The 27594-nt window shown below is 40.4% G+C and overlaps 1 protein-coding gene across 5 annotated transcripts in view; it reads right to left on the bottom strand.

Annotated features, from left to right (window-relative positions):
- GABRR3 (gamma-aminobutyric acid type A receptor subunit rho3) overlaps nt 1-27106 on the bottom strand; it is a 29716-nt gene extending 2610 nt beyond the window's left edge. Inside the window, exons 1-10 of one of the 5 annotated variants that reach the window (XM_081199218.1) lie at nt 26868-27106; nt 20561-20746; nt 19915-20157; nt 14750-14862; nt 11879-11946; nt 10922-11145; nt 8741-8823; nt 7825-7965; nt 4866-5018; nt 1664-1860 (exon numbers count right to left, since the gene is read on the bottom strand). In XM_081199218.1, the coding sequence (XP_081055344.1) occupies nt 1664-1860; nt 4866-5018; nt 7825-7965; nt 8741-8823; nt 10922-11145; nt 11879-11946; nt 14750-14862; nt 19915-20045 (1110 nt within the window). In that variant the 5' untranslated portion in view covers nt 20046-20157; nt 20561-20746; nt 26868-27106. Of the gene's footprint in view, nt 1-1663; nt 1861-4865; nt 5019-7824; nt 7966-8740; nt 8824-10921; nt 11146-11878; nt 11947-14749; nt 14865-16307; nt 16396-19914; nt 20425-20560; nt 20747-25326; nt 25430-26867 lie in introns of those variants that run through there. The other 4 variants (XM_081199220.1, XM_081199219.1, XM_081199221.1 and 1 more) reach the window with 4 other exon arrangements.
- Between the last annotated feature and the right edge of the window lie 488 nt (nt 27107-27594).

Here is a 27594-nt window from a genome sequence, read left to right as displayed (position 1 = left end):
TGGGGAAGATGGAGGGCACAAGGAGAAGGGGACGACAGAGGACGAGATGGTTGGATAGTGTGCTCGAAGCTACCAGCATGAGTTTGATCAAACTGCGGGAGGCAGTGGAAGACAGAAGTGCCTGGCGTGCTCTGGTCCATGGGGTCACGAAGAGTCGGACACAACTAAACGACTAAACAACAACAACAACAACAAACCGCTTTGAGATTTTTATTAAAAATATAAATAATATAGAAATTAAAAAATAAAATAAATAAATAAACATGATCTATCTTGTCAGCCTAACTTGTAACAGTTAAAAAGAAAAGAACAGGGTGGTATTTAAATCGTATTCAGAGTAGACTCCTTGAAATTAGTGACTTAAACCCATTGAGTCTACTCCAAGTCTGACTTAACTGTATACAGTCTATGATACGTACAAGTCTTCCCCCACCCCAAAATAATCTCTATTTTTCTTTTTACCCACACAAATTAGTTGGTTCAGCTAGACTTATCTGCAGCTTTCATGTTGGACTGCTGTGATGGGATAGGATTCAGAGGCAGTTTTACAGTGGTTCAGTCCCTTCTTGGATGGGATGGGACTTGAGGCACAGTTTTAATGGTGATTCTGAATCTTTTTGGACTGACAGGTTCAGAAAGTGCTGTTGGAGATTGTTATGTGATCCCTTTGGTGCCTTTGGTGCTGAAAGGCAGATTAGGAAATGGGGTTTCGTCTACCTTGGAGTGGGTTGCACTCCTCTTTGATACTTAGATTTGCAGTGTAAATCCTGGCTTTAGCCCTGAACTGGATGCCCTTATTTTTGCCACCAAGTGCACGCATGGTAGCAGATGCCTTAGTTACATCTTGTGTGGAATCTTGTAACATGCTCTACATGCGGCTGCCTTTGAAGAGTGGAAACATGAACTGCTTCAGAATGCTGCAACCGGACTTACAACAGTTTCACTGGCCCAGTCCATTTTCAAGCATAACTGAAAGTTCTAGCTGTGATCTACACTGCCCAACACAACTTGAGACCAGATTACCTGAAAGACTGTATTCTCCAATATGAGGCTGTCAAGATTTTAAGTTTCTCGGGAGAGGCCCTTCTGTTTATCTGCTTACATCTGAGGGACGTTTGGTGGGAAAGAGGTAGTCTTCTTGGTAACTGCTCTTAGCCTCTGGAATTCCTTGCCAAGTGAGACCTCTAATGATCTTCCATCAGCAGTCAATTACATTTTTATTTAAACAGGTCCATAAGCTGAACTGATATTTTTAACTTGTGGTTTTTATTGACTGTAATGATGTTCTTCCTGCCTTGGTTTTATATATTTTTCTAAGTATTTTAATTTTATTTTATTTAGAAATATTTATTTATACATTTATAAATATATTTATTATAATATTTTCTTTTACTTTTGTTGTTAGCCAACGTTAGCACCATCTGGCTGAAGGTTAGACTACAGATGTTAACAAAGAAAGGAGTTTAAGTGTAATACTGGTGTTTGAGAAGCAGGCAATCCTTGCTTAAGGCTTGGTGAAATAATGGAGTTCTAGAACACAATGTAAAAACAGACACCATTTTAACAGGCTTCCCAAATGCCTAAGGACTGTGAAACACAAATCACAGCACAGACATCACAAACAATAGTGTTTTCTGTGACTAGAACACAAGCAAGTGTATACCTTTCCTCTCTTTTTCAGCTGTTTTCTTTCTTCCACTGTTGTGAGATAATTTACAGCTGCATATTCAATGACAGACAGGAAGACAAAGAGAAAGCTGATCCATAAGTATACATCCACGGCTTTGATATAAGACACCTGAGGCATTGAGGCACTTACTCCTGTGATTATAGTTGACATTGTCAGCACAGTAGTTATACCTGCCAGGAGAGAGAGAAAAGATGAAGGGACAACATCAATAAGGTCTTGCATTTTGCAAAAATATGCACAGTAATAACGTGTGTACAAATGGTTGGTGCCCCCTAACTTGCTTCCTCTATCAGCACATGACATGTATAAATATCACATGACAAATAATTGAATTGAGTCCCCAGGATTTGTGGTGGTGGTACCAGATTTCAACCCACATACAAGGCTCAGTGGCAACACAAGGTTAGTGAGGACAATGTCTTTCCCAAGCCTTTAAGTGCTCTTTTACAGAAAACATTAGAGTTGCACCTATCTTTCTCCTTGAAAGATGTTTCCAAGCTCCATTTTTCTCAGAGGAGCAACATGCAGAGTCAAGGAAGCCTCATATTTCCAGCGTAGAAGGGCCAGGTTTTCAGCCAAGCTGCAAATCCCAGGCAAATATGATGTCAAGACTATTCTGGCTTTCATTTTCTTATAAGTCTGCTTGTCACCTTTTAGAACAAAATATCCCTACTCTTTGAAGGAATCTTACTGCTACCTGATAAAACTCAAACTTTACCACCTATTTAATATAATTGCTGTTAGTTTTCCACATTTATTCTTTCCTGTGTATCTCCTAACTGTATTTGTTATGCTTTTGTTTTATAATAATAAAATATTAATTTTAAAGATATTACTTTTCTACTTTAAAAGCATAGTTCTTTAATGGATATTTTAACAAACTCTGTATGTTTGGGTTTTTTTAAAATCTATGGCCCTCAAGGGTATCCCTTAAGTAAGAAGCAAGACACCACAAATTCAGTTTCTTGGAATACTGCTCCGTTAGTTAGAATGAGTAATGAGAAATCAACCATTCCCTTTTAAATCTCTAGCAATTAAATATGGCCTGATTCTAGGTAAAGATATGGTCAAACAGTGGTTCTCAGAACAGGGTATTAATACCCATTAAAGAACATGCTTTTCAACATTATCCACATTGATCCTTGAAGGGGCGGCAGGGGAGAAAGGGGTTAAGTAGCATGGTTCCTATGTAGTGATGAATAATTTAAGTAGAAAACATATATTATTTGTTAGGTTCATAAAATGTATCCTTTTATATTAGGTCTTTCTTATGAAATTCAGCAGTCCTTTTAATTTATTTAATGTTCTAGGGAGATGTCCACCAAATGATATACCTGTGGGGGTTAACCCTTCCCCTGCATCATTTTTCTCAATGACAATCCCTCTAAGCTTTTTGACCCACAAGGGAAGATGCTATATGAGCAGCTTCCCTTCCAGGGCAGATGGTAGCTCCAGGGTGATTACTTTTGTGGATAAACAGTACAGGAAGAGATGGTCAACCCCCCACTTCACAGTCCAGGTTCATGTCCCCCTCCCACCAGCTGCTTTTTAAAATAATTAATTATATGCAAATATGACCACACATTTAATGTATTGACTAGTTTGCCTCATAACGTAAGGTTTTGTAAGCATCTGAAACCATGTTGCCCAGATTAATTACCTGACTCTCAGTTAACCACCCACAGTTTCAGATACAGTGGTACCTCGGGTTAAGAACTTAATTCGTTCCGGAGGTCCATTCTTTACCTGAAACTGTTCTTAACCTGAGGTACCACTTTAGCTAATGGGGCCTCCCGCTGCCACTTTACCGCCGCCACACAATTCCTGTTCTCATCCTGAAGCAAAGTTCTTAACCCGAGGTACTATTTCTGGGTTAGCGGAGTCTGTAAGCTGAAGCATCTGTAACCTGAAGCGTCTGTAACCCAAGGTACCACTGTAGTAGAAAGTTGTTCGTTTCCAGACATGTAGTCTTTACCATACTTTTCTGTGTATTAGACACGGGTTTTTTACTCCAAAATAGTGTTTAAAAACTGGGCACTTCTAATACAAAGGCAGTACATTAGGGGACCAGGTGATTGGTTGCAACCGCCAGCTGCAGCTTGTAAGTGGCGTTTTGGTGTGTGGTTTTTGGCTGTGTCAAGGGCTGCCTTGGATTGGCTGCTCCTGCGTTAATTGGGCAGAAGTTTGGTTGCTGCATCAAGGGCTGCCTTGGATTGGCTGCCGTTGCGGCAATTGGGTGCTCAGTTTCCAGCTTGTGTTTGCGAACGGGCAGACGCTTGTTGGATTCTGTGACGCGAGCATTCTGAGCTCTTGTCTTTGGGGTTAGTTATTTTCTGCATTTCCCCCCAAAAAACCCTGCGCAATCCTTCCCAAAACAATCCCCCCACAAAAAAGCTTAACAACTCTGGTAATATAGCCATCTCCCCCCATTTTCTTAAATTATACTCCCCCAAAATAGGGGTCATCTTATACATGGGGGCATCTTATGGACGGAAAAGTACGGTATACCAGATTTGGCCAATTGAGAGGCTTTCTGTTTCGGCTGCCATCAGGGCTGATGCTGCACGTTGCTCTTCCCTTTTGCCACCAAGGCTTCAGATTTAGAGCTCATACAGACTCAGCTCACCAACCATGAGGTTCCTGGTTACTGGCACTTGATAATATGTACTGAGATGCATGTGAGCACAAACATCGGTACATTGTACCACCTCACATACATAGAAAATGCCTGCAACTTGTACATAGTACAAAGTACATAGTAAAAAACATTTTCTACCACTCTGTCACTTATGACTAAGCTAATAAGTCTGGGTTTATTGCCCAGGTCAGCCATTTCTTTCACACAAAGCAAAAGTGAAATCTCCCTCCAGGACAGATGATTTCACAAGAAATGCTGAGTTGAGTTAATTAACTCTCCAGACAGTTCCCCGCCTACCTTTCCTCTCACACTGCTGCATCTCACAGCTCTTTCTGATTAATGAACAACTCTGGGTATAGCAAAACTAGGCAAAGCACACTTAAATTCCTTCTACCAGAAATGAAATAAGTGTTAGATAATGTAGGAAGAGTAAGATAATGATAATATATTTCTGTGAACTACCTATAAAGCCAACACAAGCCAATTGCTACAACGTGTCTTCCACCATACCCTAAATATATTCATATGAGAGCTTACCAAGTGATACCCTTGCAGGAACAGCTCTTCGGTCGATCCAAAATGAGACCCATGACAGCATCACCATCAGCATAGATGGGAAATAGGATTGTAGTACAAAAAAGAAAATATGTCTCCTCAGGGCAAAGTTTATGAAGAGTCTGTTGTACCAACCTGTTGAAATATGTAAATATATTCCTTAACATCCACATTCTGTTCTCCCTCCGCTGAACTGTGACTTATTAATATGCATACATTTACCACCTCCTTTACCTATTTAAATAGTAAGTGGGTCCTTTCGAAACCTGTGATCCTGTGTATGTGGGGTAGAATCTATAACCAGTTCCTTTGTTAAAGCAATGGCTTAGGAAGATCAAAAACACCTCTAATTGATGGGAATTTAAAAAATGCTATACAAGTACAGGCTAACAACAGAATTGCAGTTAATCCACCAGGAATTTGACTAATCATGTCTTGCATGATTAGTACTACCATTATGAAAATGCTTCAGGGATATTTCATAATAATAAATTCTCAGGTTATATTTGTTCTTGTTTCTTCATTGGCTTCACTTTTTTGCTGTTAAACCAAGCATCCGACTACTGAATCAACAGCACCGCACAGGAGACAGTGCCATCTAGTGAATCATATGCATAATTCTGCAGGAACAGCACACATGCTGTTAAAGGAAGAAAAACATAGCTTCAAAAATAAAAGCCTGCTTTTATAATGAAAATCACATTGCATTATATTGTAGTAGAAATTCTACTCTAATAATCCTACTTGGCAGAGCAATCTGAATCTGTATCTGCAGCCGCACTGCTCATGCTAGCTGGGGTGGAAGCAGAGGCAGGCAAAAGTCTGCTCCAGGTGCCACCAACCTGCAGCTGGCATAGCAATTATACCTGAATTAGGCTCTGTGCTGTCAAATGATTGCAGTGGAGCTGGCTCAGGATCAAACAGACCATTGGTTGGCTCAGTCCCTCCCTGTCCAACTTTCTATGGGCTACCAGCCACAGGAAGCCTGTTGCAGTACTTCCACTGACTGTGTTTTTGGTGAGTGGAACAGGGAGCTCCACGCCAGCAGAGTGATGCTTGATTCTGGACTGTTCTGGGCTGGGCAGAGAGAGCTCTCAAGCCCCAGCCAAACCTTTGCCCAGTAGATCGGGAGTTTGGATTCTGCTCTAAAGGTATAAGTCTCCCACATATTTCCAACTTGGAAAAGTTAAGTGAGATTTTAAAATATGCAATCATATTGGCTAACTTTAATGGCAAATATAGTACAGTTCCGTACATGTCTGTTCAGAAGTATGCCCCATGGAGTTCAATGGGTCTGACTTCCAATAAGTAGGTATAGGGTTGCAGCCTAAATCACTGTCTTTTCTACTTTTAATCATTCACATCACAAGCATCGTTACTTGATCTTCTATTCTGAACTTTTCAGGGGGGGGAGTTACACTATCAATATTAAGTCAAAGCTGTTCCTCTATTACTGCAGCCAATACAGCAAAAGTACTGTACAATTAAATTAGTTGTATCTAAAAGTTTGAGGAAATTGTTCTGTGTATAAAGTATTTTATATTGATCTACCACAATTTACTGGCAGGTAGTCAAGGATTTTTAAACTAAGTAGAAGTTGGATTGTGGTTCTTTGCTTTCTTAATCCCTATGAGTTAATTGGCTGTGTGAACAATGAGCATGGGTATACACTGATCCTGAACTTGTGTAAAGGTTATAGACTACCAGGTTATAAAGCATGACGTTCAGACATGCTTGTGCTCTAGCATATCTTCATATAGAAATTCAACACTAAAAAGTGTATGTTTTAGAGTCAAGCCAGATGTGACGCCATTCCTACAATAAGTAATTGCATGAATTTCTTTTAAAAAATAAATTGCAGATGCAGGGAGTTGATCTGGATTGCGAACCAGCTGTGAGGGGTAGAGAGCTTTAGCCCTCCACTCCCTTAATGAGGACCTGGTCTGAATAGGGCCCTCTACACAATGATATTTGCATTGAGAATAAAGCTCTAGCCTTAGCCCTTCTTCAACCCAATAGAAATGTTGGCTTTCTTCATCCTAAGTTTCGGAAAGTTGTTGCTTACAGAAGAGCGCATATAAAGAACAGGAATATCCCACCCTGCCTGAATATAAGAAAGTAATATATCCAAAATAATATGTATATTATGATTACACCAGGTTAGCACGGGGAGAATTAAAAGCCTACCTATTCACTGCAGCATAAAAACAAAATTAGAATGGCCTGGATACAAAGAAATATGCAACTGGTTCTGTATGCCCAAAAAAGATTTGGCCTACAATTCTACTCACATGTCCCTGGGAGCAAGCTCCACTGAATATAGTTCTTTCTAAGCAAACATGCATAGGATTGTATTGTTAGACTTGTGTTTTTCAAACATAAGTGCCCTCTCTTCCAACTGCACTGCAAATCCCATTTGAAATGGGGTAATTCCACAATCAGTTTGCAATATGCAATGGGGTTCTGCTGTTCATTGACCTGAAGCATTAACACTTTCAATTCTAGCCTTTGTATATAAAGTTCTAAAATTTGTGAGGCAATTAATTTCAGACTAACATACTTCTTAATGCTCCTTTCTCCTATGTAATTTATTGTGATACAGAGGCATTAAAATTTCAATTATTTTCAGTTCCTTTTACAGTTCTCTTCTAATTTTCTATACATACCATGCACAGTGGGGGTGGATGAAACAAAATCGAAATTCAGTATGAATTGTGAAATGGCTCTAAGTCTCTTAGATATACCAAAAAAATATGCATGTTTCACATAGAAAAATTAATAGGAAAATCAAAATATAGATACATGCACTGTGGATGTGGAAAATAATCTTTTGAACTGGTTTCCTTCATAACAGCCATTCCACTGACTGCTATTCTTTGCTAAGATCAAAAGGAATTTAGATAGAACAAGAAAATCTATTACTGTCTGTCAGGCGCTATACCTGTACTGCTATAGAATGCTAGCCCACTAGAAGCACTGAATTCTTCAATAAAGAACTGGGAAAGGGAAATGTGCTCATCTGTGCTAAGAGATTCATTGCCATGCTTCCAATACAGCATCAAGTCTTCTTCATTGTAGGCATCTGTGGGGAAAATAAATAAACTTAACAGACTATCACTTGCCTGTGACTCTTTTTCCTCTTGATTTACACCTTAACTCGCATTATATTACCTAGATAGCATTTGAAAACACCAGACTCTGAACAGGAAGACAGCTCGGCTGCTTGATTCTTTCCTTTCATATGAAGCCCATAACAGTGGGCAAGGTAAGCGAGGGGAGGGGATTATAACCAATTTGATTTTCAATCATCTACAGCATGGGTAGGCAAACAAAGGCCCGGGGGCCGGATGCGGCCCAATCGCCTTCTAAATCCGGCCCACAGATGGTTCGGGAATCAGCGTGTTTTTACATGAGTAGAATGTGTCTTTTTATTTAAAATGCATCTCTGGGTTATTTGTGGGGCCTGCCTGGTGTTTTTACATGAGTATAATGCGTGCTTTTATTTAAAATGCATCTTCTTCTTCTATGCTACCACAGTCCTCAGACAGACCACAGCCATTTACTACATAGCAAATAAGGTATACAAAATTATACCTAAGCGAAACCAGACATATGAAATGACAGAGGTTTCCAATATAGTTCCCTCTTTGCTTATGGAGGGGGAGTGTTCTGTCTCCTTTTATAAATATTCATTGCTTTTTACTAATCTAGTTGCCAAGAAGAGCATTTGAAGACCCCCCAAGTCCTTGAGACACCATATGCCTTTAAAATACAGTATAGGTAAGGTACTTCTAATAATTCTTATTTAAAAACACACACATGTAGAACATACAATACCATAGCTGAGCCAGACTTACAGCTTTCCAGTTCTAGAGAGCAGTTCTGAGTGTCAAGTGGGAACCTACTGAAGTCCATGAAGCACATGGCAGAAACTGTTATTCTGTCAGAAAAGCAATAAAGCAAAACAAAGGGATAGGCTTTACTGTTCATATCAACATTTTCATTATGTATGAGCGCCTTAAGGTCAATGAATGAGGGATTCCAGTTGGGGGTCTTATGTTTTTATTTTTGGCTCAATATTTTGGCCTTATCATTTTAGTATCTAGAGAAGTAAAAATTATGAAAATTCATGGAGGAGCACAATTTCCCCATCTGTTGCAAGCCTTTTGGCAGCAACGGCCGATTCCCCTTCAACAAAAGGAGCTGGTGGGGTGGATCTGGCTCCAGGGATGCATGCTAGAGGAGCTTGTGTCCTCAGAACTCAAGTCCCCTACTTCCCTTCATTATAATTCCCCTCCCACACTGGCAGAGGGTTAACATCTGTGCCCTGGAACATCTGTGCTGCCAGGAACATTCTCTGGCAATATGAAGGGACCATACTTGTACAACTCTCAACACTTGGGGTTGAAGTGAGCAGTAGTTATCACTCCTCATTATACTTCTGTAGAGTTGGGGATCTATAGGATCCCAAACTGCAGCTGTGGTGGAATAATTCACTGAATTGGACCGTATATCTGGTGCTTAATTTATATTATCCAATTTTCATACTAGACAGACTGGGTTTCCATTTGGTGCCGTCTTCAGGCTGGGCAGCCTTACAGAATGAGCAGAGTGAAAAGCAGGAGAAAAGTATCTGGGACTACAGCCTGAAATTAAAATCCACTGAACAGACATGCAAGCCCTCACAAGAGCCAGGCAAGTTGTTCATGCAAATACCAAGCCTAACCAAGAAGCCTTTTTAAATCCTTCCCAGCATAAGGAAGCCAATGGCTTCCTTGGGTGTACAAAGCCTGGAGCTCAAGAGGGCTTAATTACCAGATAACCTTCTGGACCAATTACATTCAAACTTACATGCAATATATTGCTTTCTTATATCACATAGCATCATCATCATCATCCTGCTTAGCATTTATATAGTGCTTGGGAGTGTTCAAAACACATTATCTCAGTAACATTTACAATAAACCTGTACAGTAAATGAGTATTATTAACCCTAATCTGCAGGGTGGGAGGGTCTGAGGTGAGATTTGAACCACATGGCTTCCAGATGATATACTTAGCAGACACTAATCAGGCTTCCCAAACTGGTGTGTTTGAGATTATTTGGATTACAACATATCTAACTATTGACCACGCTGGCTAGGATTGATAGGAGTTGTAGTCCAAAACACCTGGAGAGCAGCAGCTTGGATAATGCTGCACAATATATCTTATGAAATAAAAATATAATAAAAATACATTGCAATAATGCAATAATAAATAATTACATAACCATTTAAAATAGCAGCAGAACATGGCAACTAATAACTCAGCAGAGCAGAACAAGCAGTTTAACTCTTAATGGTTTAAAAGGGGGGGACCTGGGGGAATTTTTTTTTTTAATTCCCTGCTGTTGAAATGACATCAAAGTGAGCACCATGCAAGCTTTCCTGGTGAGGGTATTCCATAGACCGGGGGGGGGGGGCACCACTAAAAAGGCTCTTCCTGATTACCACCATTTTATCTCAGAGGGCAGAGGCAGCTGAAGAGCCTCTGTGACTGGATGGACTAAAGTGAAGAAGTGTGCATGCACACGAAAGCTCATACCAAGAACTAACTTAGTTGGTCTTTAAGGTGCTACTGGAAGGAATTTTTTTATTTTGGATGGACTAAAGTGAGAGAAGACAGGAATAGCAGAAACAGTGCAACAAAACCTGAGCCAGGTTTCTGAACCTGTGGCCATGAAGCTGAAACTCAGCACACAGCTGATGACCAAACTATGCCATGGGCTCTAAGTGCCTTGTGAATAAACCTTCAATGTCTATAATTTCTGCAAGGATCACAATGAGCTACCACAGAGGTAGTCAACCCCATGTGCTCCAGATGCTGCTGGACTGCAGCTCCCATCAGTCCCAGCCAGCATGGCAAATAGGGAAGATGGCAGTTATAGTCTAGCAACATCTAGGGGGGCAACACACTGACTATCCCTGAGCTAGTGTATCTTCTCACCTTTATGTTTGTTTCTTGCGACTGGAAGATAAGGAGAGCATTGTGCTTACCGTAAGCTAAAGAGCACATTTCCATCTGGGTAGACACGTAACATAACGTTCTCCATAGTTGTGTCATGGATGAAAGATCTTTTGGAGTGGACAAAAAATATATCAGGTACCCAGATCTTTTTTATTAGTCTTCCATCAAAAGTCATGCTTCTGTTTCTGGTACTGGGAAATGACAGCCTCTCATCTTTCCAGTAATGTCTGAGGTATAAAGTCATGGTGAAGTCCTTTATATAAAGAAAATAAAGAGGAATATATAAACAATAAACCACATTGTATGTAGTCTGCCATAACACTGCTTTCATGGGCTATTTCCCAAGATTCTAAAGGCAGGAACAAGGGAAGGAGGATGGGGAAGGAAGAAAAAGGAGGGGACTCATGTCTATAGTAAATGTCACATGGGAGGAAGGTCTCTGTGTGTGGGACAGCTTTAGTTCTCTGATGGTGAGGGGGGTGGGAAGAGAAGGAAGGAATTGGGGCAGAGGCATGTGGAATTGAGTGGGAGGTAGCATTTGGAGGAATGATGGGGAAAATGGGAGGCAGGGAGGAAGATAGATGTGTATGCATGTGTGCAACAGTTTTAGGGCTCTGGTGACAGTGGGCAAGAAAACTTGAGAGAAGGAGAAGTAATTGGACTGTGTGCAAAGGAGGATTGCACAAAAGAGGGGTTAAGGCAGAAAAGGGGGTGCAAAGTGGGGCTGCAGAACAGAAGAGAGAAAGAGCTTCAAAAATAAGGTTGGGAAGGTGAGGAGTTTTAGTAGTTGAATGGGATGGGAAGAGGAAACTCCAGTGGGGTATCGCTTGGGGATGGATTGGCAAGCAAAGTGAGCAAGGGTACATCAATATTTGAAGAGCAGAGTTTGCTTTCTAAAATCTGTGTCTTTTGACACCTGATTTCTAGTCATTTTTGTCAAACTTCTGGATACTAGTACTGCTGTAGAGAAATATTGAAAAGCTTACCATGTCAACTTCTGAAATGCTGTCAATACTCTCCACTTGCACATCAATGCCCACTGGTATTGGTGACCCTTGAACATAACAAAGAGAATAAAAGTGATGATCAGAGAGTTTAACAGAACCTTCAAAAAGAAAGAAAAGCGAAGTACCAACCATGAAATGGAGGTATGTGGATTTATTTTTTAAAAAAACTGCTTTAAATAATTAAAAATAAGTATGCACCTTGTGAAACCCTCTTACAACAAGATTGTCATTAAAGACCAAACTAGAAGGTATGTGCAAACACATATATTTCTTTTGTTAACAAAAACCTGCTCAGAGAGTGGTGGTTCTAAAAGCCATTCAGAAAAGTTTAACCACTTAGTATAAAAAGGTTTTGGCATTGCTTCAGATTTCTCCATTGTTTCAGAGTACATATGGTCGTCTACAATCCACAAAACAGAACTCTCAAAACCTGAAAACAGGGGAGAGGGTCATAGATTTTTCTGCCGCAGGATGCAGAAAGAAGCACTTAAGAGTGTTGCTGGATCAGACCAAAGACCTGTCCAGTCCAGCCTTCTGTTCCCACTGTAGCAAACCAGATGTCTATGGGAAACCCCAAAGCAGAACATGAGTGCTATAGCCTGCTTCCACTTAGGCTCCCCAGCAATTGGTATTTAAAGTCATGTGGTCTCTGGTCCTCAAAATAGCAGCTATGATGTCTAGCAGCCTTATTTGCCATAAATTTGTCCAGTCCTCTTTAACAGCCATTTAAGCTGGTGGCTATCACCACAACTTGTCGCTGTGAATTACAGAAGTTGTGTAATGAGCTGTGACTGTGAAGAAACAGCATCATTTCATGGGTCCTGTCTCTCCTCCCATTCAGCTTCATTGCAGGACCTCAGATTCTAATGTTATTATGAGAAGTGAAAAACAAAACAAAAACCCTTCTCTTTCTTCACGCCATACATAATTTTATGAATTTCTTCATTTCCCCTTTTACTTGCCTTCTTTTCCTAACTAAAAAGTCCAAATGTTGTCACCTTCTAGGGGAATTGCTACAACCCTCTGAGCATTTTGGTTGTATTTTTTTAATGAAAACGCTAAACATAAAATTGTTTACTGCATCAGTTTCTGTCCTTGCAGGATATCTTTAAAAATCATCAAATGGCTGTGCGGGGTTCAGGATGCCACAATAGTTGTGTTTATGCAAGTACACCATCATTTCGCTTCTGCAGCTACTGCCAGCTAATGGGATCAAGATACCATGTTCCCCATGTCAAATTTCAGAATGTAAACTCCTCAGGGCAGGAACGTGCCCTCTTGCACTCCAGAAAGTGCCATGTGTGCTGATGGCACTCTATAAATAAACAGGCATTTCCTTGAACTTTGGCTTTTCATTTTTAAAAAATTCTAGGAAATCAAGCCTGAATAAATGTGGAAAGACCAGGAAAGCCTTGCAATAGTAATTCATGTGTTGGTTACTTCAAGACTAGATTACTGCAATGCACTCTATGTGGGGCTTCCCTCATGCTTGATCCAGAAGCTGCTCTTAGTACAAAATGCTGCAGCATGAATGCTGACAGAAGTGAGGCCTTGTCAGCATATAACACCTGTGCACAGAGATCTACGCTGGTTGCCATTTGGCTACTGGGACAAGTTCAATCTAGTACTATTAGTGTATAAAGCCTGTAACAACTTGGAACCAGTTTACCTATGAGATCGCTGTACCCCACCTGTGTCCACTCGACTGCCTAGATCAGCAGAATTGGCACCACCACATATGCGCCACATAATACCCATTCCACATTTGTAAGGACTTGATTGTTTGGTGTGGCAGCACCAGCACTTTGAAACTCGCTGCCTATTGAGATTGAGGTGTAACCTTCACTGTATTCTTTTCAGCACCTGCTAAAAACATTCTTGTTTAGACATGTCTACCCCGATGCTTAGAAAGTTGAGGTAATTTTAATCTGTTTTAGTATTTTAACTATTGTATGTTTGTATGGTTGTGAAGTTTCATTGATTTTATTGTTTTATCTTTTTGTAAACTGCATTGAGGTTTTATGTATAATGTTTTGCAGAAAATATATACAGAAAAACACATGGGGGAGGAGAATTCAGCACAGTCTGACTATCTATCGATTGATTGATTGATTGATTGATTGATTGATTGATTGTATATGCCATCCTTCATCCAAGGATCAGTGGACACAGATGTTGGATGTGGTGAATGAAAAGTAATATACCCTGGATAAAGACTTGGCTGAACTGGGTAAATGTTTGAACAGCAGCACTCTACCCTGCAACATGTTACCCGCATTGTTACAACAGCCCTGTAAAGTAGGCCTTATTATCAGTAAAATATCACAAAATAGTATGCAACCTTTTGAGTTCACCTGAACTCTTCAATTCATGCTAGATGGTAAACCAGCAAATGGGGTGGGAGGAAATGGGGGCAGATGTTAGCTGAAGTCCTGGAGTAACATGGAATTGGAGAGGAGGTAGCAGACATTCAAATATGGCCCTTTTGAGTGCTATGTGGGTATTAGCTTGCACCAACACCTGCAGAGAACAATAAAGGTAACAGTGGCTGAATTCCCCATGGCTGTTACCCAGGTGTATCTCCATCCTTAGTAAAACACACAGGTTCCATGGTAGGTGTAAGACAGGAATCACTTTAGCAAAGTATTCTTTTGGAAGATTTGCTAGTACTAGAAATTAAATACCAAGTAGTGTTTTATCCCAAGTTGTTTTCAATTTTTGAACCTTGGGGAAGAAGAAATAGAGTTAAACATACCATTCTCATACCAATGACCTCTTTGGCCCAGGCTCAAGCAGTCTGCTGCATGAGAAAAAAATAATTAACAAGTATGAAAAGGCAAATTTACTTACCTCCAAAGCCAGGTCTCATTGCAAAATCATGGTCCTCTATACGGAGAAGCTGCTCAGATTTCATGGGCCGTACTTTGGTGCTGTCAATTTTCCTCATCTTAATTTCTCGTTTGCTGCATTAACAATAGATAATTAAATGTATACCCCACCACATGTTGCCAGAGGTTTCTGAGGGTGATCTATATAGGAGTTGCTGTTTTTAAAAATCAACAATTAAAACTGAGTATCACTAAAAGCAGAACAATTCAGTCAGAGTGTACCATACTATAACCACAGAGCAATAGAATGATATAAACAGGTCAGTTTAAAATAACAACCTGCCTTGCCTTCCAAATGGCTGCTAGAACAATGAATTTCAAGAAGGTATGGGCAGAGCCAGTGAGGTGCTAATTTAGGGTTGCCATATCTTGAAGAACAAAAAAGAGGACCGCGCTGCTGCCAGCCCGAGCCAGGAAAAGAGGTGTGTGAGGCCGCTATCACCGCATCTCTTTCCTTGGTTTGGGCTGGCAGTGGCCACGGTGTGCAGAGCAGGCCAAGCTGCCTGAGCTCAAAACCCACCCACTACAAACCCGAAACTTTCCTTTAAAATGTAAAAACCCATCCAGATGGGCACGTTGGCCACCAAAAGGAGGATATATCCAGGTTTTCCCAGACATACGACAACCCTAGGTGGGGAAAACCCATGTGATCCATCGCCCACATGCGGCTGTTGTTATTACAATGCTCAAATCCGAGGGGGGGGGCAACCCTTATCTACTGATTTTAGAATACTGATAGGGCAAGATTTGGTTGCAATTAGGGGGAGTCAAGCAACAGGTCTCTTAAGTTTTATTAATAACTTCACATATGCATACTTTTCTCAATAATTCACTGTCAAGTGTTTCAGATATCAGCACAGGGAATTGGCTCCTGTAGAAGTTGTGTGTGCGTGTGTGAGTGTGAGAGAGAGGGGGGGGGAGAGGGAGAGGGAGGGGGGAGGAAGGCCGAACAGGCAAACTACAGTGTGGTTCTTCCTTCTATGATAAGACTGTACCGTGTTGAAGAGGGACAGATTTAAGTAATTCAACTCCCTGCACTGCCCCCCCCCAACCAAAATATGTGGACCAAATTCCTATTCATTGGATGCAGTATTCATCAATTTCATCCACTTCAAGGGATCATTCTGAACATTACTTCAACAGCATGGGAGACACTCCAGGGCAGTGTGGCTACTTCATACACTACTCTGGTAATGCCAGAAGCTCCAGACCATATGGGACATGCCCACAAATTTGGCTGCTGCCAGTGCTGCCCCATCCTGCAGGTAACTCAGGCAAAGCTGCCTTGGGGAAAGTTGCATCTTCTCTGCTTGCACAGAGCCCAAGGCAGGAGGTTTTGAATGTGGTGTTATATTACAGCTGTATATACAGGTTGATTGTGCATTAGGTTTATTTATTTATCTATTATTCTCTGTTTGTTTGCCTCTAAGCATGACTGGCTATTATTGCCCTTTCTCTGGTTTTTTTTATATAAGCTCCTTTCTGAAAGCACCTTTTGTCCATCAGGACCAGTATTATCTATTCTGTCGGTGGTTGCTCAAGGTCTCAGGTATATCAAAAGTACTCCTTTAATGGAATGCCAGAGCCAAGCCAGAGTTTCTTGCTGCCCTGGGCAAAATAAAATATACCCCCCCTTTTTTTCTTCCTGTATGCTAAGCAGTATAACGGCAGCACATTAAGGAAAGCAGCCTTATTTTCTCACATTCATTTTTAACATCTGTGAATTCATCACCAATGGTGATCAAAAACCCCTTAGTCAAGCCCCATGGAATGCAGCCAATGTCATCCAGAGAATGGACAAAAAGTATTGGCAGTAGCTCTTTCCCCAGGACAAACAGCATTACTGAAACAGGCACCCTGAAATGCTGGCACTCAAGGCAGTTGCCTAGTTCACTTCTATGGTTGGGCCAATCATGGCAACGGACAGGTTTCTGGATCTTTCATACAATACAATATCAACTGGACATCAGTGTGTCTGGAAAAGCCCTTGGAAGAGCCTCTAAATTACTACCTCCACTTTCCTGTCACTTGTGTATTTCCTAGCTTGTCCATATTTTCTGTTAATTTAACTGGAACTCAGTCACAGAGTCATCGCTAGAGGATTGTGTCCTTAGTGCATATCAATTTGATCACTTGGATTCTATATCCCAAATCTCCGGTGCTAGCTATGTCACATGAGAGCCTTTTAGAGTCACATGCTCACCCCCCCCCCAAAAAAAAAAGGTCATTCCTGGTCGCACGTAACTGAATGTTAATATAATGAGTACTTAGAAATTGATTTCTTTATTATGGCTCCAACTTACTCTGCAAATCCTGAGTTAAGCGGAGCATTTGGCTTACGTAATCAGGACTGCTGTGGCTCTTTCAGAGGAAAATTGTGAATGAACTGAGAGCTTGAGTTCACCACTGGAAGTTCTAGGAAGTATTGAGTAACCCATATATACACAGAGATGTGTCATAAGCAGCAGACAACGGGCTTCAGGGATGCCACCATGTTGCCTTGCAGCCTTACTTTGAATTAACATTTTGGTTTTAAACTCACAGCTGTGTCTGAAATTAATATGACAGGCAGAGCAATCTTATAGGGGCGGGGGGGGGGGGACTCCATGGTGAAGAAACTACCACTTCTTAATCCCTACCAAATTAAAGATAGGGGCACCTTCTAACCTATCCTCAGATATTTAAAAAAACCCCTCTCATTGGTCCCATTGGTTTCTAAGGCTACAGTTTCCCCCCCCCCCCTTTTGATGCATGTGTCGGGAGAACAGGAGGGCGTTGGATCCTGCTGATCTAAGGCCTCCTATCCACCCCAGCATGTCCTTTCTATTCTCATACCACAAATTGGAACACAGACCGTGAAAGAGAAATATTGGCTGGCTTTCTGCTGCTGCACTAAGGAAACCTCCAGAAACAACAGACTTCATCCGTCTGTGACCTCTGTGAACCAAGAGGGAGGTCTGCAACATCCAGCAGCCCCTCAGTTGCTCACTCAGGGAAGTTAGGATTGCTCCCTAAATAGGATCATGGAAAAATGCTGACTTCACTTATAACTGCATGAGTTAGCAGGAACACAGGAAGATGTCTTGCATCAGAAGAGGCTACTTGTTGAGTTAGCCCAGTATTATATACTTGGACTAATAACAACACTTAAGGGTTTCAGGAGGAGATTGCTCTTGTCACCGGCTACCTAATAATTTTAACTGGGGGTGGCAGGGATTGAACTTTAGATCTTCTGCACGCAAAGCAGATATACCTGTAACCCCTGAGTTACAGTCTTCCACACAAAGCACTATAGCTAGCACTCTTCAAAAGGATGCCCTGGTCTCCCCACCTAGATGCTTTCCCTCCATAAATATCAGATTATCACACCTGTTCTAGGGTGGTCCCTAAATGTCAAAAAGTTTGCCTTATTTCAAAATATTCCAGCTCTGTGAAATAAGCATCACCAACTCCACAATATTCCATTGAACAAACACTAACTCCACTGCATTTCCAGAGCTTCCAATGACTTTCATCTTGGCCAGTGGATAACTCTACCCCACAATGCATGCCTTTAGTTCGTTATTCGTAAAAGGTGTGGTGTCCCACATTATACCCTTTTTCAAGATGTTTTGTGCCAGATGTTTTCTGTATCTCATTTTAGATGACCAAGTATGCTGATGACAAAATTATGACAAAGGTTAGACACAGTTATAAGATCCCACACCAAATAATTATGGTGAGAAATATATCCCTAAATAAGACTACATAGGGTTTGTCCAGCTGTGCACCCCCTCATCTGATACTATTTGCATTATTTTTAATGTACACATTAAATGCAAAGGTGCATTTGTCATCAGGTCTAGCTTGGTCCAAAGTTAAACCTGGCACTGGCCTGCCTTTTAACTGCAGTATCTTCTCCACTGGTAAAAAATCCAAGATAACAGATTCATTTCACAAAATAGATTAAATAGCAGTAACCTTTGGGTCTAGAACTAAGCTCTTCACCTCAGGGGTCATGACAAGCCCCTGAATTTTCATAAATACATCCATTATTATGTAATCTCTACTTGCATTTACTTAAAAGATTTTCTTCCATTTCAGACAACGTTGGGGAAAACATCAAACTATACATGTCTAGTGCCACATGCATAAAGCCTCCCTCTGACTAACAAACAATGAGGTGATTGTCTCCTCCCACATTTCCCTCTCCCCAGGTGATCAGTATTTATCTGTTCTCCCACCTGAAGCAGGCTTTGGAAGCGGATGCTTGAGGAAGAGAAAAGGAAGCAAGCTATATATAACAACCTACTTCTGAAAATTGTCGACTCTCGCTAGATTGTGGTTTATGAGCACAATCTGTTGGAAACATCATTGAAAAGCTCTATATTTTGTTCTTCCTGCACAAAGCATACAGCTCCCAAACTGAATTATATTTCTTGTGACTAGGATTAGCTCTCATTTTCCTGGATACTGTGTTCTAAAACTGCAATGTACAGCAAAAGTCTAAGTTCAGGAATTCAACTAGAAACTGAATAAAATATATTAACTAGCTTAAAGGCTGGGATTTAGAGATGCTGATAAAATAATTCCACGTATTAGAACACAGTTAACTATATTCCAAATGAAAGGCTCCTGTAACATGATTAAAATCAGATTTGAGACTGGTTTTTAAAAATCCTAATTATATACTTTCTTTGTTTTTAGAAACAAATAGCTACTACCACTGACATTTAGGGAAACAAATGTAACACAAAAATTATATATAACACTGGCTTAGAACTAAATATGTCATACAGAAAAGAAATAAGCTTTTATAAACAATCACCTTAGCTTTTTAGCATTTTACATCTCGTACTTTCCATTACTGTATTTTTGCACCCAATAATTATTGTAAATAATAAATCACATATAAATCACTATATGCTACATATAGGACCATGCACAATATACATATATGAAATGTAGAAAAGGAAATTTTAGCAGCTTAGTTTATATGAATGCATTGTTCTGTTTCTGTTCCTCGATGCACACAAGAACAGTCCTTCCGATCAAACCAAGAGCAAGTCATCTTTGGGATGGCGGCAGACATACAGAGTGTACATAAACAGAACAGCAGCCATGATGCCCAGTGACCATTTTGCTCACCTGTTATGTCTTTTCATGAATGACCTTTGAGGATGGTGGTGGTGGTAATGATGATGATGATCACTGTGACTGATTAAAAGAGAAGTAGGCCATATACAGGTGAGGAGCAACAGTTTTATTGCAAGGATCATGTCTTCAAGTCACAGGAGTAAAACCGATTCAATCAGCCCACATTAGTAAGCTTTCATTCTCCAGTTATTAAGAAACAACATACGATGAAGAGGATGCAAATAATATGAGGCACTGCAATATAAGAGAGGCAAAAACATCCCAGTTTTCATTCTTCTTCGAAGTATCCACTTATTCTTGAAATTTTATAAATCCTTAAAATCCGCATCGTACCACATCTTATGGTGTTGCTATCCAGATGCTGCAGTTTTCCCTTTAGGACTCTATTAAGCAAAACAATATATTTAACGTATTCCCATTTTCATCCATTCTTTCGTTGTCTCTGGGTGTGTTCTTAGTCCAGTGTTTTAACACCCACTCACTGTACTCTTCAGTGGAGCTCTTGCACAGACAAAAGAGTGATGTCAAACATTTAATCCCTTTAATCCCACACAGCACCACAAGGAAAAAAGAGCTTTCATTACCCTATGAAAATCTGTGATTAATGAGAAAAGATCAGAAAATTAAGCTTACTTACCGCATATGCAGAAAATCATTTTCAGCCCATCAATAAAAATGCTTAAATTGTGTAAGTAGCATAGATGGCAAAAATTATCTCTGGCTGCATTATAGGGTAACAAGCATTTGTCTCGACTGGGAAACTAGATGATGATGAAGTGCTTGGCAATTCATTGGAATCTTGGAGATATTAAGGTTTCTCCTTCTGAAAGTAAGTAAAGCAGAGCTGTTGGTTAGATCTAAGAATACACCCATGCAAACACACACACTAGTGGTGAAATGTGTGTGGAAATGGTATTTATAGTCCACATCTGAGGACAAATTACAGTTTTCCTGATTAAGTGGTAATAAATTTATGAGAGATTTTGGGGAGGAAGCTGCTGCTTTCAGTTATGATGTACTTTTACCAAAGCATTTTTACAAGTTTTCATTTATTCAGTAAATCCCAACGTTTGCAGCCAGTCGCATCCTCTGACTCGTACAAATCAGAACTTAGAAGGAGCCAAAGCTCAGTTATAGAGAACACACTGAACGTACAAGGTCCTCAGTGCAGTTCTTGGCATCTCCAGCATGGGCTGGCAGCAGGGCTGAGAAATACCCTCTTAATGAGATTTTGGAGAGCCGCTACAGGTCAGAAGAAACAGTACTGGGTCAGAAGGGCCAATGACCTGACTCGACAGTTTCATGTTTTCAGCTGCATCTGCTGATGCAGTTCAACTGTACTACTTCCTTGTTCACCAAGAGTATTATTTGGTTTTGAAGACAGAGCTTGAAATTTTATTTAAGAACCCTGCTGGATTAGACCAAAGGCATTTAGTCCAGCACCCTGTTGTAATGGAGTCTATGAGCCATGTGGTTAGATGTTACACTTCCTAAACAGAAATGACCATCAAAAGCTTACAGAACCTTCCAGTCTACAAAACACTGTGCCTGTCTCAATTGCTTCAAGGTATCCAAACTGGTTTGCTTTCTTTAGTGCATCCAGTGCTAGAATGTTAATGTATCCCTCAGCTAGGATGAACACATGTGCTCTGTTTGAAGGGCTATTTAAAGATATAGAACCATAAGAAGGGAGAGAAGGGACTTTGAAGCTGTCCATCAGCTGCTAGCACTTGGACAGCAGACTGAGCAGGCATACAGATCATCTGATTACAGTCTCTCTCACTTTGGTGGCATGTATTATACTTCTTTTTAAACTACAGTGTTTAATTCTCAGTTTGGATCTATGCACAGAAATTAGCACATCCAACCCTCAGGCTGATTCTGTATAGTGTTCTCTTTTTCTAATCTGGGGAGAAAATGGTACCAGAGCAGGACATAATATCAATATAAATCGCCAAAGCAGGTTAATCTTTCTGCTGTAATGATTCCTAAGAGAAGGTTTTTTTGTGTTGACATATAAATGCAACTTAATGGACAATGATTATAATGAGTCAGCCATTGATCGTTCCCCCACTACCCAAATACAAAAATAAAATAAAATTGAACATCTGGCTTTGTGCTACCATTAAAATGTTTTCTTAACTTTATCCCTTCACTTTTCCCTCATGCAAAGCTCATAATGCTTAGCTTTTAAGGATATAACATATTCTGTGGCAGTCCTACAAATGGAAATTATTGACCAAAACATCCGCACGCCTGCGTGGGTGTGGGGGCTGAAACAAAGAATGAAATTAATTCCACAAATGCTTAGATTAATTTGTTGTTTTCTCTATACCTAGGATGTGTGGCAGGTGAACAATTTAAAAGCAAACATATATGTAAATAACTATTCAAATGAGACAAATACTGAATTGTAGAGATGTGTTATAAGCACAATCTTAATGTCTTACCAGCTCAACTCTTGACAGCAAAAGCTGGTCCAGATAAAAACAGTTAGTGAGCATTGGATTCAAATTATTTGCAGGAACTAGATTTTTTGGCCTGGATAGTCAGTTTGAAATTGAACATCTGTAACTATTTCCCAAATCTGGTTGGAAGCAGGAATTTGTGTTCTGGATTCCATTTCACACAATATGAGGGTTCCCCAGAATCTCATGATAGATAACTGGAGAGTAATGGGCATAATCCAATTTTCCTAGAACTGGTGATAGGCCTGTGCTTGCACAGAAGCATCTAGAACAGAGCTTTCCAAACTGTGTGTCACAACACGTTAGTGTGTCAGCTGCAGTGTGTAGGTGTGTCGTGCAAACGCTCCCCATGCTTCTCCCAGGGCTGGAAAGGGGTTAGTAAATCTGAATTACTGTGTCACGAAATGGCGCATGTCTAAAAAGTGTGTTGCCAACATGAAAAGTTTGGAAAGCTCTGCTCCAGAAGAGGTAATGTGAACTAACTGTGATAGTGCAGGAGCTGAATCTTATGCCTACAAAGAATGCAAGTCAAATATAGCTATACCAATAATTCAGGAATAGATCATCATACTCATATTCAACTAGCATTAGTTAGTTTATCATAGACAAAGGCCAATAAGGGAGAGAAGCCTGGTGTGGACACACACGAGGTTTCTCTCCCTCTTTCTTGAAGATAATTCAATTAATCGTTCCAGCATTATCTAATGAAGCTGAATGGTAGAGGATTCAGGATAGACTTCTTCACACAATACATGGTTATCGAATTTACTGCTACAAGATGTGGTGATGTCTACCAGCCTTAGATAGCTTTAGAAGAATATCTGACAAATTCATGGATGACTGCTAGTCATAATGGTTACATGCTACATCCAAGATCAAAGGCCTCTGAATATCAGTAGCTGGGAACAACAGCCCTTGTGTGTTGTTTGTGGGCTTCTCAGAGCCATTGACTTCAAGTTATAAGAAAGGAGATTCCAACTAAACATCTGACAGTAAGAGCTGTTCAACAGTGGAACTGTCTCCCTCAGGACAGTGGAATAGTCTCCCTCCTTCCTTGGAGGTTTTTAAGCAGAGGTTGGACGGCCATCTGTCATGCATGCTTTAGCTGAGTTTCATCCATTGCAGGGGGTTTGACTATATTTTTCTAGAAAGTTATGGGGCAAAATGTGTAAGTACTTTTTAAGTGATTTATGTAAAATGAAAGTGAGTGTGGTGTGGCTACCTTGCATATTTTTCCTGGTACTGAGGAACATGCCCTTTTGCTATTAGGCAGCAACAGCATCACAAATCTGCTTGTAAAATCTGGTGCTTCCAGAACTCTCTGAAATTTGAAATGTGTGCACTTGTCCAAAAAGTTTTCGCGCAACCCCTGGTTTATAATACATATCAGTCAGAAAATTTCATTTAGTTGTTTATATAATGCCATTTATGTACACAGCATGTTGCAAATAACAGTTTGACAGGTCCCTACAGATAAGCAGCATACAATTTTTTTAAAAGAAAGAAAGAAAGAAAGAAAGCAGAAGACCACTGTTTGGACAGATACATGAATTTTGGTACTTTGGATATCCTACCAATAATGAATTCATTTCCCAAGTTTGAATCCTCATTTTAAAAACAGCTTCCTCCATGCACACAAAAATGAGTTATCCGCAGATTTGGAAGAAACCCCAAGTTGGCAGAAGTTTAAAAAAATCCTTACCAAAAAACCCCTCTTAATTTAGGGAGGGAGGACACCCCAAAACAGCCCAGTTAAAGATGAGCAAGCTTCAGGGTCAAGGGCAGGGAGTGGAGTTTCCTAGAAGAGGGTTTGGTCAGTGGGCTAGAACATTGACAGGAACACTCCCACTGCAACATTTGTTGAAAGCCTCACTAGTACCTTTGCAGTACAAAATTAATAAAGTCACAAGTTTTTGAAGATGAGCAGAGGCATTTTTAATTCAGTTGGTGATGTTTCTAAAACTGTAAGACTGGGTTTTGACTGGCTCCGAGTTCCTCATTTTCTTTGAAGTCATAGCAGCTGTGCATTTTCATATAATCAGATATTAGTGCTGAAGTAGGGGGAAATCACATGGGTTGAGCAAGTATTTTGTGAAGCTATTTTGCTTCTAAATCCAAGATGCTTCATCTTTCTGCTTTAGCAAGTCCAATCACTGAATTAATTTCATCCCTAAATCCTCTCATTTACTTTCTGCACAAGGCAGCATATCAAGTAAACTGTTTTAAAACAAAGGTAATATTAGGGGGAGATGTAAATCTGATGGTGGCGTGTGAAACTCTACAGCGGCTTATACACCTTCCTGATCTGAATCCGTAAGGCATTTTTTATTACTGTTAAATAAAAATGAATGGCTTAAGATGGACGGTGCTTGTGAACAGAACATGCCAGATGCGGCTGAAGCTGACAACATAATCTTAGTGTGTTACTAGGGAAACACAAAAATGTATTCCAAATGCCCTCCTCACCCTGCCTAGCTAGACAGTGAATTGAACTTCAGATACTTGTGAGCACACGCAAAGACCCTGCTCCCTTTTATTCTGAATTCAGTAATCTGCAATAACTACTATCCACCTATTTACAGTCACGTGGACAGCAGCATCAACAGAAATACACACTGAAAGATATTTTTAAGAGTTGTTCGACTTTGGTATACTGGATTCCTTTCTGAGTCTCTTATATGCCTGCTTCATCATGGTCTGGTCTGGTCTGAGGAAGTATTGAAGGTTTAAAAAGCAGCTTGAGAATTAAAAGCTATTTCTTTTATATGAAAACTTGCAATGAAGTAGCGAAAAAAAAGAATTTTAGACTAAGGGGACATATTGTTTTCTTGTATTTTCTAAAATCTCTCAGAGAGGGCAGATAGTGTTCAAAAAGTTGGAGGTAGGCTGCAGAACTAAGAGAAATTACAACAACCAAAGAATGTTTAAAGCTTACCTAAAGGTAAACGTAAACCATTAGGTCCAGTTGCAGACAACTCAGGTTGTGGAGCTCATCTTGCTCTATAGGCTGAGGGAGCCAGCGTTTGTCCACAGACAGCTTCCAGGTCATGTGGCCAGCATGACTAAGCAGCTTCTGGCAAATCAAAGCAGCAAAAGGAAATGCCGTTTACCTTCCCACTGGAGCGGTACCTATTTATCTACTTGCACTTGACGTGCTTTCAAACTCTAGGTGGGCAGGAGCTGGGACCGAACAACGGGAGCTCACCCCATCGCGGGGATTCGAACCACCAACCTTCTTGATCGGCAAGCCCTACACAGAGCCAAATTTGTTCTGATTGAAAATTGCTTTGTAACAAAAATGGTAACCTGAGTAATGTAGCTGGCTCCTTGTATCTATCTAGATTTTAGCTGAATAGATGTAATTTTGACTGGACACACAGGCAACATTACAATATGATAGCATTGTGTGCCTGATAGATGCTAGCACGGAAAAGCTTAATGAAAGAAGCTTTCCCAGAGGACTGCCAAAAACAACAGCTGATTCCTGATACTAAAGGCGGGGACACACACAAGAAAACATACTACAACAGATTACAAATTACATATACTGTTGTTCAGTAATCCTCTTCTGTGTAGAGTAGGAATGTCTTATTCAATGCATGCAACAAGAAGACCCTACCAGCAGAATACTGATATGCAAAAAACAAGAGCTGATCCACAGCACTATCTTCCATATCTGGAAATGTGATTTGTATTTCCAGGGAGTAATAAAGGGATCCCATGCAGATTAGCAGAGCAAACCTGCAGATTTGTCTCTGAAAGCATTAGGAATTCTTAGTAGTCATGGAATAAGAGGATAGGTGTTCCTAAATATTAGTAATGGATTAAAAAACAAGAAGACAGAAATAAACAGAAAAAATAATAATTACAGTGGGCAGCAATTGTGGAGTTCCTCAAGGATCCAAATTCAGATAAACGGTCTGTTCTGGAATCAGGGTAAACAGTACGGTAGTCATGTTTTTATGAGGCCTATATTCTCCCCCTATACCAAAGATGTCTCTGCTGTAAATGCCACCCCCAGCTAGCTGCCAGTTTTGGATCCCAGCCATGGAAAAAGCTATTTAAAAACAAGCTCCAGAAAGCAATTTCAGGAGAGAATCATCAGGCAGGGGAAAGTTTACATTCTCCTAATCCACCTACCAATTCCCATTTGCACAGAGAGGGTTACCTGAACTAAGAATGAATTAACCAAAAATTATTATCATAAAGAGACATTAAAGAGCAATAAGAGACAGAAAAAAGTATCCACTGCTGTTATCCTTGCTGTAGGGAAAAGCAGGCTAAGGACATGTAGGGAGAGGGAACTGCCAGGCCTCTGAATTTGGCTTTTAAGGCCGTTTGGGGCAAACCTCACTCATATCATATGATGTCAGGTGGCTGGCTAATGGTGGGCTAATGCCACAGGTTCTCTCACCCCTGCTGCAAAAGATGAAGTTGTATGCTCAAGATGAAGGGGTCAGAGCGGCCCTTACTTACCATTTTGTACTTACTGAAACTGCTTAGCCTTAAGAGTGCTTCTTTGTCCTTTTCACACATGAGGGAAGTGGTTGCTGCTTCTTCAGGAGAATATAGGGTTTTCATATAGGGTTTTTATGGAGATTCAGCATCTCAAGGGGAAAACCTGCCTTTTATTCTGGATAGAAACTATTTAGGCCTACAGCCTCTCCACACAGCTAAACAGTCACTTTAAGCACCACCGCAAGATCTTTCCACACTCCCATAGGAGGCAGTGGGGCTGCTCTTCCAAGCATTAATCCTCAAGTTACCAAAAGGGCTGTTTCCACATACTTTCACCTTACTGGGCCTCACCACTGCAAATAGGTTTAAAAAAAAAAAAACACTCAAAGGGGGGGGGGGAGCCTGTTTGAGAATGAGAAATATTTAGGGGATTAATCCTTCTCCCATAAGCCAGTTCTGCCTCCTGTGTGGTGCCCATCTTTAAGTGGGGTGAGGTAGGACTTACTGTATTGCTTGATGAGCATTTTAGGAATATAGTATTCTGTGTCATTTTAAATTTGGCTTATCTGTTTGCATTTTGTTGTTTAATTATAGCACTTATTACTGAGCATTTGGACAAAATGCAGCTTGCATGTTTTTCTATCTCCAAAGGTAAATGAGCAAGAGAGAGGAACTGAACTACTGTATCTGTAGCCCCCCCCCCCCCCAAGCAATATTCCTGGCTGTTTTTCAAACAGAGGCTGGT

The sequence above is a fragment of the Podarcis bocagei genome, assembly GCF_964188305.1.
Source record: "Podarcis bocagei genome assembly, chromosome: 6".
Taxonomy (NCBI): domain Eukaryota; kingdom Metazoa; phylum Chordata; class Lepidosauria; order Squamata; family Lacertidae; genus Podarcis; species Podarcis bocagei.
Note: the sequence above shows the minus strand (reverse complement) of the source record. Positions and strands in the feature narration are given on the sequence as shown.